The 13,453-nt window shown below is 45.7% G+C and overlaps 1 protein-coding gene across 3 annotated transcripts in view; it reads left to right on the top strand.

The window, feature by feature from the left end:
* Positions 1 to 905: 905 nt before the first annotated feature.
* The window catches only part of FAM171A1 (family with sequence similarity 171 member A1), a 91,976-nt gene continuing 79,428 nt past the window's right edge, over positions 906 to 13,453 (top strand). For 2 of the 3 annotated variants that reach the window (XM_068934690.1, XM_068934692.1), the window contains exon 1: positions 1,504 to 2,020. In XM_068934690.1, the coding sequence (XP_068790791.1) occupies positions 1,927 to 2,020 (94 nt within the window). In that variant the 5' untranslated portion in view covers positions 1,504 to 1,926. Of the gene's footprint in view, positions 1,323 to 1,503; positions 2,021 to 13,453 lie in introns of those variants that run through there. The other variant, XM_068934691.1, reaches the window with a different exon arrangement.

Here is a 13,453-nt window from a genome sequence, read left to right on the forward strand (position 1 = left end):
CTACTTTTCTTATAGGATCCAATTTTAAAAAGAAATCTTCTACATTCTCAGGAGAAAAAATATGTTGTCGTGTCTACAGCATACTTACCAACTCTCAGCAAATGTCTCTGACCAACTTAACACTAAAATCAGAGTAAAATATACTGTAATCAATTGTCTCTAAAAAAGGAAATGGGAAAGATATTAATGAAGAATTGCGAAATCAGTTTTAACATTTCTAGAACACAAGAATTTCACAGAATCCAGAAGAGGAACCACCCGTAGCTTGTGCTGCTCTGGCTAAGCACTGAAGCGATGAAGTCAACTCTGTTGCTTTCTAAAAGCAATTGTATAACATATTGCCATTTTTATGGCAGCTTTTATTTAAAAACGGAATTATGTTACAAACAAAACCTGAAACTTTAAGATATTTCTGTGAGGGATTAACCTTGCAGGCAAACTGGAGCACTGGCAGTATTCAGACCCACATCAGGGGGGACACATGAGCTGATGAGCCAGAAGCTTTATTTTGCACAGCTGTGCAAAGATGCTCTGTTAGAGCCATTTCTGCACTTGGGGGGGAAACAGGAGGAGTGCTTGTCCTTGCTCCCCTAGGAAGCATAATGCTAAAACCAGTGGGGAAAGGAAGAAGTGTTGGGGCGTTGTATCCTGTCCCCACTGGCCTGGAAGGAAAAGTACACCAAGAGATGCTCTTGTGGATGGTGCAAACCACACCAAGACGAAGCCCCAGGAGCGACGGTGCCCTCCTCGGGAGCGCTTTCCTCGGTGCTCCTGCGGCAGCGCCTTGCGCAGCGTGGCGGCGGGAGGCCGCTGCCAGGTCCCACTGACTGGCTGGGGTCACGGGCTGCGAGTCCGGCGGAGCTGGGCGCAGGATCCCGACCGCCGGCCTTCAGCACCCGCGCGTCGACCATTAACTGCTCCTTGCTCGTGCAGCTTGAGATAGCGCTTCTGAAATGATTTCACACACAGAAACAGTAGGCTGGGGGTTTTTTGGCTGTTGTTCTTTGGCTTTCTTCTCTTTTTAAAATACAAAATCTCTACCAGGCAAACGCAAGAGGGGGAAGCTAGCTCCTGCTGCGCCATGAGAGCACCTTGAATGCTCGTAACTTCGGTCCCAGGAAACGCGGGACGGTGCCATGCCGTGTGGCTCGACGCATCTGCGCTGTGCCATCAAGCCGTCGCTCTCCCCGCCTGCGGCTGCGGAGCCGAGCGAGCCGGCTCGCCTCCCCGACTGGCAAAAGTGTCGCCGAGGAGGCCATTTTGCATCTGCTGAGAAGTAAGGCGGCGGGCGCAGCTGGGCAGGAACCCGCATCCCCCGGCAGGTAAGCGCGGCCGGCACCTGGCGAGGGCGCAGGGCTGCCAGAGGGGCGAGCAGGCGCTCCCGGGCGGCAGCCGGCCCCGGCAGGGCGAGCCCGCCCCACAGGCCCCGCCGCCTGCGCCACCCCGGCCCCGCCGCCGGGCCGGGCCGGGCCGGGCGGTGCGGTGCGGGGCGCGGAGCGGCGCGGCCGGCAGGGGGCGCTGTCCCGCCGGGCCCGCCGCGGCGCCGAGCGGGGCACGGCGGTGCCGCAAAGGGTTAATGAGCGGGCGGCGGAGCCTCGCTGCCCCTTTCGGGAGACCGAAAAAAAGGAAGAAAATAAAAAAAAAACCCGAGACCCAGCCGGGATCGCGGAGCCCTCCCACCTCTCCTCCCCCTCCGCAGCGCGCCTGGCCGGGGGGAGACCCGCGGGACGCGGAGGCCGGGGCGCAGCAGCGGGACTACAATGCAGCAGGCGGAGAAAGCAGGAGGGGCAGTGAAAAGCAACATGGAGGGAGGCGCGGAGCGGGCCAGCCCCTGATGCGGCTCTTTCTCCTCCTCCTCCTCCTCCGGGCAGCGGCTCCGGCGGCGGCGATTCCCTCCCTGGCGGCGGCTGGCGGCGGCGGGTGGAAATGAGCAGGTCGGCGGCGCTTCTCCTCTGCCTGCTCGGCTGCAACGTGTGGAAGGCGGTGACCAAAACCTTAGGGGCGCCCGAGGCGGCTCAAGGTCGGTGCGGGAAGGGCAGCGGGACCGGCCCGCTTCGTGCGGCGGCTCCCGGGGCGGCGGGGGCTGCATTGTGCAGGCGGCGGCAAAGTTGGGGGCCGTGCCGGGGGGGGGTTGGGGGGAGCGATGCGAGACATCCCCCCCTCCCCGGCTCCTAGTGCTGTGCTGGAGTTGGCACCGCCGCCGGGTATGGGGCATGGAGGGGGCGGCGCCCGCGGCAAAATCCCCCCCCCCCCCCCCGGCGGTAACGGCTGCCCCGACCCGCGGGGGAGGCGGGGTGCAACCCCGGGGAGCTTTTGTTAACGGAAGGGGCAGGGGCTGCCGCCGGCCGCATTGTGCTGGCCCCTCGCTCCCCCCGTGCTGCCGGGGCTGTTGCATTGCGTCCCTTCTCCCCCGGCAGCCCCGCTCCCCCGCCCGCGCCTGCCGCAGGGCCCGCAGCCGCGGTGAGCGGCGGGCTGCGGGGGCGCCCGCCGGCACCGCCCGGCCGTGGGGCTGCCCCCCGGGGCGCCGGGCTGCCGGCTCGGCTCGGCGCGGCGCCCCGGGAAGTTTGCGGCCCTCGGCCGGGCCTTTTGTTCGGCGCCGCGGGCTCCCCGCGCCGCGCCGGGGGCCCTGTCACGGAGCCGGCCCGGCCGGCAGGCGCCGGCGGCCGCCCCTGGCGGAGCGGGGGGACGTGAACGACCCGGGCCCTGTCGGGCTCCTCGTCACCCGCTCGGGTCCCTGCGGGACGGTGCCCGCGTCCCCCGGGACGCGCCGGCGCTGCGCTCCTCGGCCGTGCCGCAGCCGCTGGGGGGGCCCCGGGCGGCTTGGGGCGGGCAGGGGCGCGGGGCTGCGCCGGCGGCGTGCCGCGGGTGCGGGGCGGGCTGCACCTGCCCCGAAACCCGCGAGGGAGCGGCACGGGTGGGAGCCGCGCGGCCCTGCCCTGGCGCCTGTCCGCGCCGCCTCCCGCCCGGCTCAGAGAGGGCTCCTGCAGCGGCGTCAAGCCCACCGGGACCACAGCTGGGTCGGGCAGCAGGACACTCGTCTACCCCAATTGGTGTATAACGTGCTAGGAGAAAATACGTCTTCAGTATCAGCCTTGCGGCTCACGTTGTCAGGTGGCTGAACGTGTCGCCTGGGGTGGGAGAGGTCTTAAGCCAGCTTCGCCTTCGTGACAGGGGGCCGGCGGTATTCTGCCCCGTGTAACGGGATGGAAGCACGCCATGTGCAGAGCGTGCTTCTGTCCCCCTTCCTCTAAACTTCCATGTTTTGTGCCTCCTTAGAAGCAGTCAGTAAGTGGTGCGCCTCACACAGAACGAAGGGAAGCGTTTAGATTGTGCAAGATCATTCTGCGTAAAGTAATCTTTTTTGGCTCTTTCTTCCGCCGTCGTATTTGTGGTATACCCTGATCTATGTGGGCCTGTGCTCTCATATTGAGTGTTCAAGAGGTATTGGCATATTTTAGCAAAACCTATTATGCTAAGTAATTTGATGTCAAATTTATGTTCTATGTCCATCTTTTTTAAGGACAAAATGATAGCGATTATGGAATAAGAGGTACTAAACTATAACTCGGGGGCCCTTAAGCTCAGGACCATATGGAATTTGTTGATAGGTATGCCAGAAGAAAACAGAACTGTGTTCTTCCCTTGAAGCTAGCACTTCAGATGCTAAGATGATATCCAATTCTATTGTAATTTCTGTAATCATATGGAAAATCTCTTTTATATACATGATCAAAATGGGAGGTATCAGCAAAATTAGTGCCTTTTGACTGCCCTATCTCATCTTTATTGTCAAGCTGAATTCATTGTATCTGGAAAGACTGGCTTGTCTCTGTAGCTCTTACATCCTCATCAGACCTTGATAGCTCATTATTTAAGTAATAGCGGTTATGTCAGGGAGTAGAGAACATTTATATCGAAATAGAATGGTCTAATTTTATCTTCAGTGTATGAACATCTGAGAGTTTTCATAGATAGCACTGTTTCCCAAACTGTAATTACTAGCCCAGTCTTTACCCTTTGGATACGTACATTGGTAAATGGATATGTAGAGTTAGTCTAGTGCTGAAGTGCATTCTCTTCAGCCCTGGTCACTAGTTACCAGCTGTGTAGCATGAGTCTTTTTTTGTGAGTTTATATGATACAAAACTAGCCTTGAATAAGTTCCTAATCATCAGGTATGCACGTCTTGGGGGAAAAAAAAAAAATTTGTCAGTGCCAGGCGCATTCCTTGTTTGTATACTGAGTGCAGTAAGTGCTAAATGATTGTGAAACCTGAACTGTCTTTTTTTCCTCCTTCTCTTTTAGCTGTGTGGATAATTCTAGTCACAGGGTAAGGAACTGTTGCCAAAGTTTAGGGATGTGTGGAGCTGACAGTCTCTCTCCTGGGTGGCTGTATACCGTGTGACTCAGTGGAAAACCAAAGGATGAGAATAAAGGTGGAGGTGAGAAAGCCAAAGGATGCCTTCAAGGAGTAATTGCTTCAACTGCAGTATTTATTGTTGGACAGATCATAAGAAACTATCATAGAGATCCCTTCTCTTGGTGGGACAGATTAAATGAGACTCAATTAAGATTTTGTGTGCCTGTATTAGCAGATGACTGTTAAATACCGTTTGGATTTGGAGCTATTTGAACATAAGAGCTGTAGTCGGTACCCTGGTTAAGAAAGGGGTGATGAATGATGCTCTGCATCTAACATTTTTCTTTTTTGCTGCTCTCAGCCTTATATTCAAATGGTTCCAACTTCAAATTCTGCTCAGCCAGAGTGATTACACAATTTGTGAATATGAAAAGTGCTGGTAATTATTCCGTGTGTTTATCACCCTATTTAGAAAATTAGATGAGTTTGTCATACTGTTATCCTATTTGATTTGTTATGCAGATGTATTGTGGCCTCTTGAACTGTAGGTTTCAGTAACTGGGAGAGTTTTTTTTTTTTTTTAATACAATAAAATCTCCACACAGATAATTTTGTTCATTTTTGTGGATGTTTAATGCCCCAGCTTAGATGAAGCTGTTACAAGTACGTGAAGGTGCATTTAGGAATGGGTAAAATCATGCATCTTTTCTCTCGAATGTACTGTTTACAACCTGACAATTTTTTCAAATGAGAACTAAATTCTGGTTTTTGTTTAAAGTTATTGTTCTATCAGGTCTTCTGGAACCTGACTTGATTCGAAAGAATGCTGAAATTACTGTTCCTGAAATGAATGTGTGGAGGTTTAAATAAAAAAAACTTAAGCTGCATTTATACTGCTGACGTGTCTGATGAGCACAGACAGTATGAGACTGATCATATGAACAGAAGCCTTTTAAACTGTAGGAGCTTTGCTGAGGTCAGAATTTAAGACTTATATGAAGAGGTAACGCTAACTCAGGGAGAATATAAGCAAAATCTATGTAATTTGTGAAGGGTTTAAATTTCCTTGTCATCTTTAAACTTTATATTTCCCAGTAAAAGAGGATGATGATTCATTCTGAGATAGTAGGGAGGATCTCTTGAGGGAAATCCTAGAATATTATGTTGTAATGCAGAAGTCCAGTATGACTTTTGTCTGCAGTGAGTATTGTTTTTAGTTCGTGTTTTCATATTTTACTAATTTTTCAAAACTTCTTAGGTAACATGCAACTCAGGGACAGTTTTGTCTGTGGAAAAATAGGCTCAGGCTAACCCACTTCAATAATCACAGGCTCAAATCAGATAAGTTTTTTTCTAATACAACAGTGAATAAAAGTTTAACTGTCATTACTTAGTCAGAATCCACAGTTTCATCTCATTCTCCGTGCATGGAAGATAGGGGGATTGATGGCTTGAGTGCTGTTATTTGTTTTTGCCTGCCCGACTGCAGACAGCCATTACATTTCTTAACATTGTGAAAGCTAATTTCACAACCATTTCAGCTGGACATTTTATGAAGGCTTCTTTTCTAGACAGTGCAGTAACAGCTGTGAAGAGACCCTCAAGTTCTTGACTTTTTTAAAGGCAGTTATCCCAAGCTTGCAATTTTAGCCTCGATAATAGATAAAGTTTAGGTGATGGAAAAAGACTTTATTTTTGCAATGCAGATGTCATCTTGTACTGCTGCACCATCTCTTTTCAATCAGCTACAAATTACTAATGCCCTTCAAATGCAAACATTTATTTCATTGAGGCCACAAATGGACTCTTCAGAACAGAAACTAAATTACTCTAAAGTAATAGAAAAGTTGTTTTATTTTAGTGGGGAGGAAATGTTGTACTTAGTAGTAGATAGTATTGTAAAATCTTAATGAGGACAATGTATTTGCTGGTTTTATGGGTTATCGTATCAAGATAAACGCTAGATTTGTTTTTCACGTTTACCTTATACTACTAATTCTTGCAAATGTCTAGTAACTGATTTGTCTCAGTTAAGAGCATAGCCAAATGAACAAGTAAGATACCTAGTTGAGCTAAGGGTGTAAAATTGCAACGCCTCATCCTTTTTCTGCTTAGTGTTTATAGTCACCCTTTTGGCTTGTAATGCCTTGCAGTAAGTGAGTTGACTTAGTTTATACACAGTTAAGAGCACGCGCATACATACTTACCAAGGGATAGCAAATTCAGATTCCCTGTGGTCTTTTGTCTCCTTGTGCCTTGAGAAAGTGTTAATTGCTGTGTGTTAGCTAACACGTAGGTTAAAACAACCTTTTTTTTTCTCTCTCTCTCTCTCACACTCTCTCTTTTTTATTTTTATTTTTTTTACTCCCCTCATACTGACACCTCTTAGGGGGTGAGACTAGAACCTGCCTTTGTGAGATTTTTAGGACAGCTGCTTTCTGTGCTAACTTCTGGCCGAGTGAGTGGTTTCAAATAGCAGTCCTCTCTGTATTATAGGAGGTTTCTGTTAGCAATGAAGTGCAGCTTTACCATGTACTTGTCAATCTAACAAGAGTATGGGTACGTGTAGATGCGTACTGGGAAGGAGAAAGGGATTGTGCTTTTAGACTTGTTGGAAAACTTAAAAAGTCTTCAGTGGTTTTAGGGCATTAAAGAGTAGAAGTGTCACTCTGCCTACTATTAGTATAGACTTCAGGTTAGTTCTTTACTCTTGTCTTCCATCAAGAAAACTGAGAGCAAAACCTATGGCAAGGAAACTTCATGCAGAGTTCAAAGGTTCAAGGACCGTCACTGCAAGCTTGTTCTGAGCGTGTTCATTTCCTTGAAATTAGGCTAAGAAATCTAATAAATGTATCGGTATAGGTGTGCGCAGTGCCAAGCAGCTTAGTGGTACTGTTTTAATGACATTTCTTAGAACATTGATTGAGACTGGGCTTTTTGGTAACAGCATGGTTAGAAGTGATGCTTAGTTTTTGCAGATCTCAAATTATTCCACTACATTTGAGCAATAGTTGTGTTGTATACCTTGAGCCCATAATGTAGGGAGATGGTTATTTTTCCTGCAGGTCAGCCAAAGGCAAACTAAATAGTCTCTCAAAAATATCTGCAGTTTGAATTCCAAATTTGTATATTCAGTATTTCTGTTTAGTGGCTCTGACGATGATTACCGTATGCAAGCTGCAATTTCTGTGAGGTTAATTTCTGCTTGCTCCAATGTGTATGAGTTCTGCCTTTAGATATAAAGAAAAGCAGCTTTTGTCAGAAATATATTGTTGGTATTCTGTCTTCCCTGCAGGTCTCAGTGGTTTTACTATGCGCCTATCAGGGAGCACAAATAAGGGAGACAGGAAACCTGTGTAAAAATAGTTATATTTACTAGAACAAATGAGGTTAGTAATACTAAAATCTGTTTGAAAACAAATGAATACTGTGTTCTTCCTGTCACTGAAAATGAATTTCCCTTTTTTTCTTTTGATTATGGAAATTCTGAGCCTATTCTGTCAAGTTTAAAAAAAAAAAAAACTGTAGCCACACTTTATACAAACCTGTCGTATATAGTAAAACATTCTGTTTTAGGAAATACCAAAGAAAACTGAGTGCTTTTTTTCTTCCAAAATTCCAGGAACCTTTTCCTGTAAGCTGGTTTACATTAGGGTTTAGGTTATGTAATATGTAGCTTTATGTGCATGGGTAGTATGCATTATATATATACTTTTTAGTAGCACTACCTTTAGTTTTATTGGAAACTGGAAAAATATATACATTTGTTAATACAGAGCCATAAGAGTGAACATACTGTAATATGTCTTGCTTTTGATAAAGGCATAGAATCATTCACTTTAAAATATAAAGATAGAATTATATTTGACATAATGGCATGTCTGAGACCTTAAAAACACTGTTTAAGTGTATTTCAACAGAAAGCTACGTTTTTCGGCTCATGTAAGATGCTGATGTTCTGGTTCACATAATGTGAAATGTTCTGGTTCAGATACAACCATTTCACTTTTTTGCTAACTTGAAGAACAACCCATTTTGAGATAATTTGAACGCAGATTTCCTTTTTGTATGATATTGTCTGTAAATTTGGCTCCCTCTTTCACTACTGGAGGGATTGGATATATTTAAAAAGAACCAGTGTTAGTATAAAATATATTTTGAATAGAATCAGTCTTTGTGCGGGCTGGACACAAAAAATGCAAAAACCCAACATTAAAGCTGTCTTTTAATTGTTCCTACTCTTAGTTCTTGAAATTGTGTGAGCTGTCATTGTTTGTACCATTTTGTGGAGGCATCCTAGAGAGTGAAATGCTATCTTCATCCACTATCTGTAAGAAACCGTCATGTGCCAGGAGGTGATGCCTCCCCTCACTGTGCGTAGGGATCTGTGTATGCAACGAGTGGAAAATTCTGCTCTGTTGCTGCTCTGTTATTTTCCGGGTAGGGAGGCAAGAGCACCTAACAGGTGAGGGGGGCCCCACCCAAGCTTTGCTGGACTTGAGCTGACTCAGCGCAGGGGCCACCCTCAGCCTCCCGGCTCTGCGCTGAGGGAGCCAGGCTTTGAGGAGGCACAATGGCAACGGAGGTTAGCCGGGAGGAAATGGGGTGGAGGGGAAGCAGAGGGAGAGGAAGTAGCAGCATCCTTTTGGCATGGAGCTGAATCCAGTAAGGTGCAAAACGTGTCCAGTTTTATTAAGGAAGTCCTAGCTGTGAAAGTGCTGAGAACTACTGTAACTGTGTGGTAGATGTGAATAATACAATGGCGGCATTTAACAGTACAAGGGACAGTTGTCGGTGAGTAAATGTGGAGAGAAATAAGAGCTATAAGGTATTCCTGCCTTGCTAAAAGTTGAGAGAGCTTCCTGCAGAGACCTTCTTCCTGCAGTAGTTAATAGAGACAATAGCAGTGATGGCAGCTCCTTCTTGTATCATTTCACCTTTGTGCTTGTCATTAGTGAAATAAACAGTGCCTTCTTTCATCGTTCATAAGCAAGGGCATGTACAAGTACAGCAACAAGTACTTCTCAAGTGATGTGAGACTTCCTTGATAATAAAGCAGCAGCAACAAATAAAGGTAAATGCTGTATTTGGAATATTGCTGGGAGGACCTAAATGTATCAGCAGCTCTGTCCAGCCCTTTCACTCACCATCATGCCAGTTGTGTGAAGTGAAAGGCGAAGATCCAAACGTCTCATCTCTCACTCTCTGCTTCGTAAATATACTTCCCACACGAGGGATATGCAGTTGCCATCCAGGGTGGGATTCCTCTTGCCTAAGCTGGGAGTCTGCAGTGTAAGCGTCTACATCTTAGCTAGCTATCTTCAGTCATTTCATAGACATGAACATCTAATCTTTTCAGCTAATGGAGTTGAGTGTAATTTCTCTCGCCCAGAGTAGGCACGTTTGGTCAGAAGAACCGTACCGTGGAATCCACTGGCTGGGTAGATCTCCCCAGACTACTGTGGGAGCCTAGACCACGCTCTGTGCACCCCCAGTTAGTCAAACCTCAAATATCTTTGCTGAAAGTTTCATCGGCATATCGTTACCCTCTGGCTCTGCCGTAGTGCTTCTGAATACGTACACCACATAGCTTATACTGAAGGAACACACATCTTGGATTACCTGTCTCGGTTATGCATTTCCCGAGACTCAAACAAGAGTTATTGTCTCCTATGGCACTATTTACCTTTCTAAACCATTTGTCTTTGTACTGTTACATTTGTGAGTCTCAGTGTTTCTCTCCCAAGAGTAAGTAAACAAAAAGAAAGGTTTAGAAACAAGGAAGGAGGTGTGTAGAGTTGTTTGGGCTTGTCTACGTGGTTCTTGCACATTTTTAATTAACGTTGTATTCCCAAGATTTGATTTATTCTGGATTAAGCTGCATTGTTGCTCTCACCTTTGTCTGTTTCCTCCCTCATGGATATTTGTGTAGCTGTGTGGTAAATCAGATCAAGGAAGTGATTCAACTGAAAACTCTGGTATGCACCAGTTCAGTTTTCACCTCCCAGATTGGGTTCATCGGGAATTGTACAAACCCTGTTGCTGGTGTAAAGGAAGGGGCTGAGAGGAGCTGATAAGGGAAAACAGGGACTTCCCTTTATGGCAGCAGGACTGACTGATGCAGGATTAAATTGATTGTACAATTATGGCATAAAATGTAGGACAGATTGTATAGCAAATCGGCTATCGTCTGAAAAGCTGTTACACCCCATTGCTCAAAGAAAAAATATAAATAATTTCTTAAACACTAATTTGCCTGCAATAGACAAAAAAAAACCCCTGCATTAGAGCACTGAGCAGTGCTAGTAGCAGTACTAGGAGACTTAGTTGTGATGATTTAAGATGCTTTCAGCCACAGCTATCTTTGTCCGTGGCCAAACAGGTTGTTGTCTCTGTGTCACCTGCTCCAGTTCATACCCTGCGTGTCAGTTTAAAGGCAGCTTCATCTACAATTTAAGCTAGTATGAGCTGTGACATCAGCTTTTCTACCAAACTGTAGAGTAACTTAAGGGTTAGTACCTTAGTCATCTTTTCTCTGCCCTCAGAACATCACCAAATAGTTTGAGAGGAAATGACGCGCTTTGAAGTTGTAACACTGAAGAGGTGTGGAGGGCAGTTCTGGCCACTTAACATAGCGTCCTGATATAGCAGTTCATATCGGCTAGCTGTAAATGTACAATTTGGCGTAAATAGCACGTCGCCCAGTAGTGTCTGGTCACTCCTCTCACAATTGTCTACTTGCCTAACTGATTCCCACTTTCCTTCAGATAATTGTCTGCTTTCCTTAATTGTTACACTTCTGCACTGATGTCTGCTAGATAAGAGTGTCTGCTGAAAGATAAGAAGTTTTTATTTCTTATCCTACCCTTCTTCCTTCTGGCTGTACCATGACCCTTTCATATCTTGGAAGGCTTGGAGTACTTTTGCTGCAGCCCGGCAGGAAAGCCTGCGGGGGAGAGCTCACGGCAGTTTCTTGTTTCTGTTTGAGCAGCGCTGGGGAGACGGATGGGTTGGGGAGCTCCGGAGACGCAGCTGCCGGCTGGGAGGCAGCCACGGGTGAAAGCGCAGCAGGGCGATAAACTCGTCCCGGGCGCTGCACTGTGTTTGCAGAACGGGTGGCAGAGGCTCAAGACAGGAGCGCCAGTTGCCGTCTTTGCTTCGCTATAAATTGTGCTCCTGGCAAGTTTGGAAACCTGCTGAGCAGCATGCTGACCTGGACAAATATTACAGTAGTTTAAAAAGCTGCTTGTGGTAATAATGTTGACAGACACTGTGAAGCACAGCAATGTACTTGCTCTTTTAGCTTTACTGTTAGTACCCAGAGTATTCCTGCAACTCAGCTTATTTCAGCTGCAGGGCTGCAGTCTAGGTCCTGGCAAATAACTTAAGTTGAGGCAGTCTCTGGGTTCATGATGTATGATTTACAGGAGCCAGGAACACAGATGTTTTAAATGAGAGCTGTATTTTCATTGTTTTGTGGAGTGGGAGGGGGAAGTGTTACTTTTTTTCCTACTATTAAAACTGTTAATAGGAAGAAGATCATTTTCTTCAAAAATGAAAATTTCCTTTTTTCTCATCCAGTCCATTGTAAGACATGATAGTTATTTCATTCTATAGGCTGTTGCTAGTTGAGACTTTTTAGAGGAAACTGTAGCATCGCGCTTACTTGATGTAAATATTGTTGTTAGCAGTCTACATGAAAGGAGAAATTAAAAATATACTTGCTTTGAGAGGCCTGAAGCCATTAGAAGCAAGAGCTGCAAATGGGATAAATTTCAAGTTTGCTTGATGCCGCAAGCTATTGAGTTATAACTGCAACAGGCTTTGGAATATTAAACTATTAAAAGTACTTTAAAATCTGTTGTTGAAGGAAGAGAATCTGATGTACTAAAATTCGTGCTGAAAACTATTAGCTTTTCCAGACATTTGATTAGATAAGGACTTCCTTCTTTAGATCAGATACGTAGAGCCATCTGCTCTGTGAAGCTTAGTTTCAGTGAAAACTACTTGGCACTCTTTAGCTATGTTCAGAATCTAGCTGGAGATCTTGCTTTAATTAGTATTTTACCTGTGTGTAGCTAGTTAGTCTCTTATTAATGTTCTTTTTTTTTTTTTTTTAAAGCATGGTTTACTGTTGCAGAGGGAGAGAGAGGAGTGAGCCCTCTTTGTTTGCAAACTTTGTGATTAAAAAGTGGAATGAGGCAGTGTCACATCATTAGCTACCTTTCTGCACAGAATAATTCCTTGGGCTTTGAAGGAGCAGAGTGTTGGATAACGATAAGTAGAGCCATTTTTGTAGTAGTTTCCATAGAAAGGTAATAGTTATTCTTATGTGCAAGTTAATGCATGATTTTGAGTGAATAGTCCAAATTTCCAGAAATTCTTCTGTGACAAAAATCAAAATATGGTATATGTAAGTGCTCCAGACCAAACTCTTATTCATAAGTAATAGCCCCGTAGGCTCTTTAGTAGCTGTGGAGAGTCTTTGTTTACCATGGCAATCCGATTCCCACCTTTAAAAAGCATATATATATATATATATAAAAATATATATATGTAGATTTTTTTTTTCCTGATACATTCAGGCATTAGGAATCATGGCTCAGTTACCCACCCAGAATCACCAGATATCATCTTCCATGCCGCCTAGTCTTATAGCATGGTTGAAAATATTAAAGCTCAGATTCACAGAGCCTAGAATCAAGGGCCTAGAAACACTTTCTCAGGTGTTTCTTCAATCCATGTATTATTTAATCTGTATATCTGTGGTAAATGTAGCTTTTACAGAAAGGTATGTCTTGAATTGGAGTGAGAAGGGAATGCACAGCACTGCTTCTTGACCTGGTACAGTTTCACTGCCTCAGTAACTCAGTGTTACTTTGCCATTCTATGAATTGCTATACAGATGAGCAGTTAGTAAGGATATAGTCTAAACAGTCCATGGTGAAAGAGCTTTTGTAGACTTTTGTGGGGGCTAGCTATATGCAAATATCTTAGGGCAACATCAGTTTGTAGGGCTGAACATCACTTACCTTCTGGCATGTCTTTTTGGAGATGTTAAAGTGCAGCCTTTGTCGCTCAAAATCTTGTTAA

This window comes from Struthio camelus, chromosome 2 (assembly GCF_040807025.1).
Source record: "Struthio camelus isolate bStrCam1 chromosome 2, bStrCam1.hap1, whole genome shotgun sequence".
In the NCBI taxonomy this organism is placed as follows: domain Eukaryota; kingdom Metazoa; phylum Chordata; class Aves; order Struthioniformes; family Struthionidae; genus Struthio; species Struthio camelus.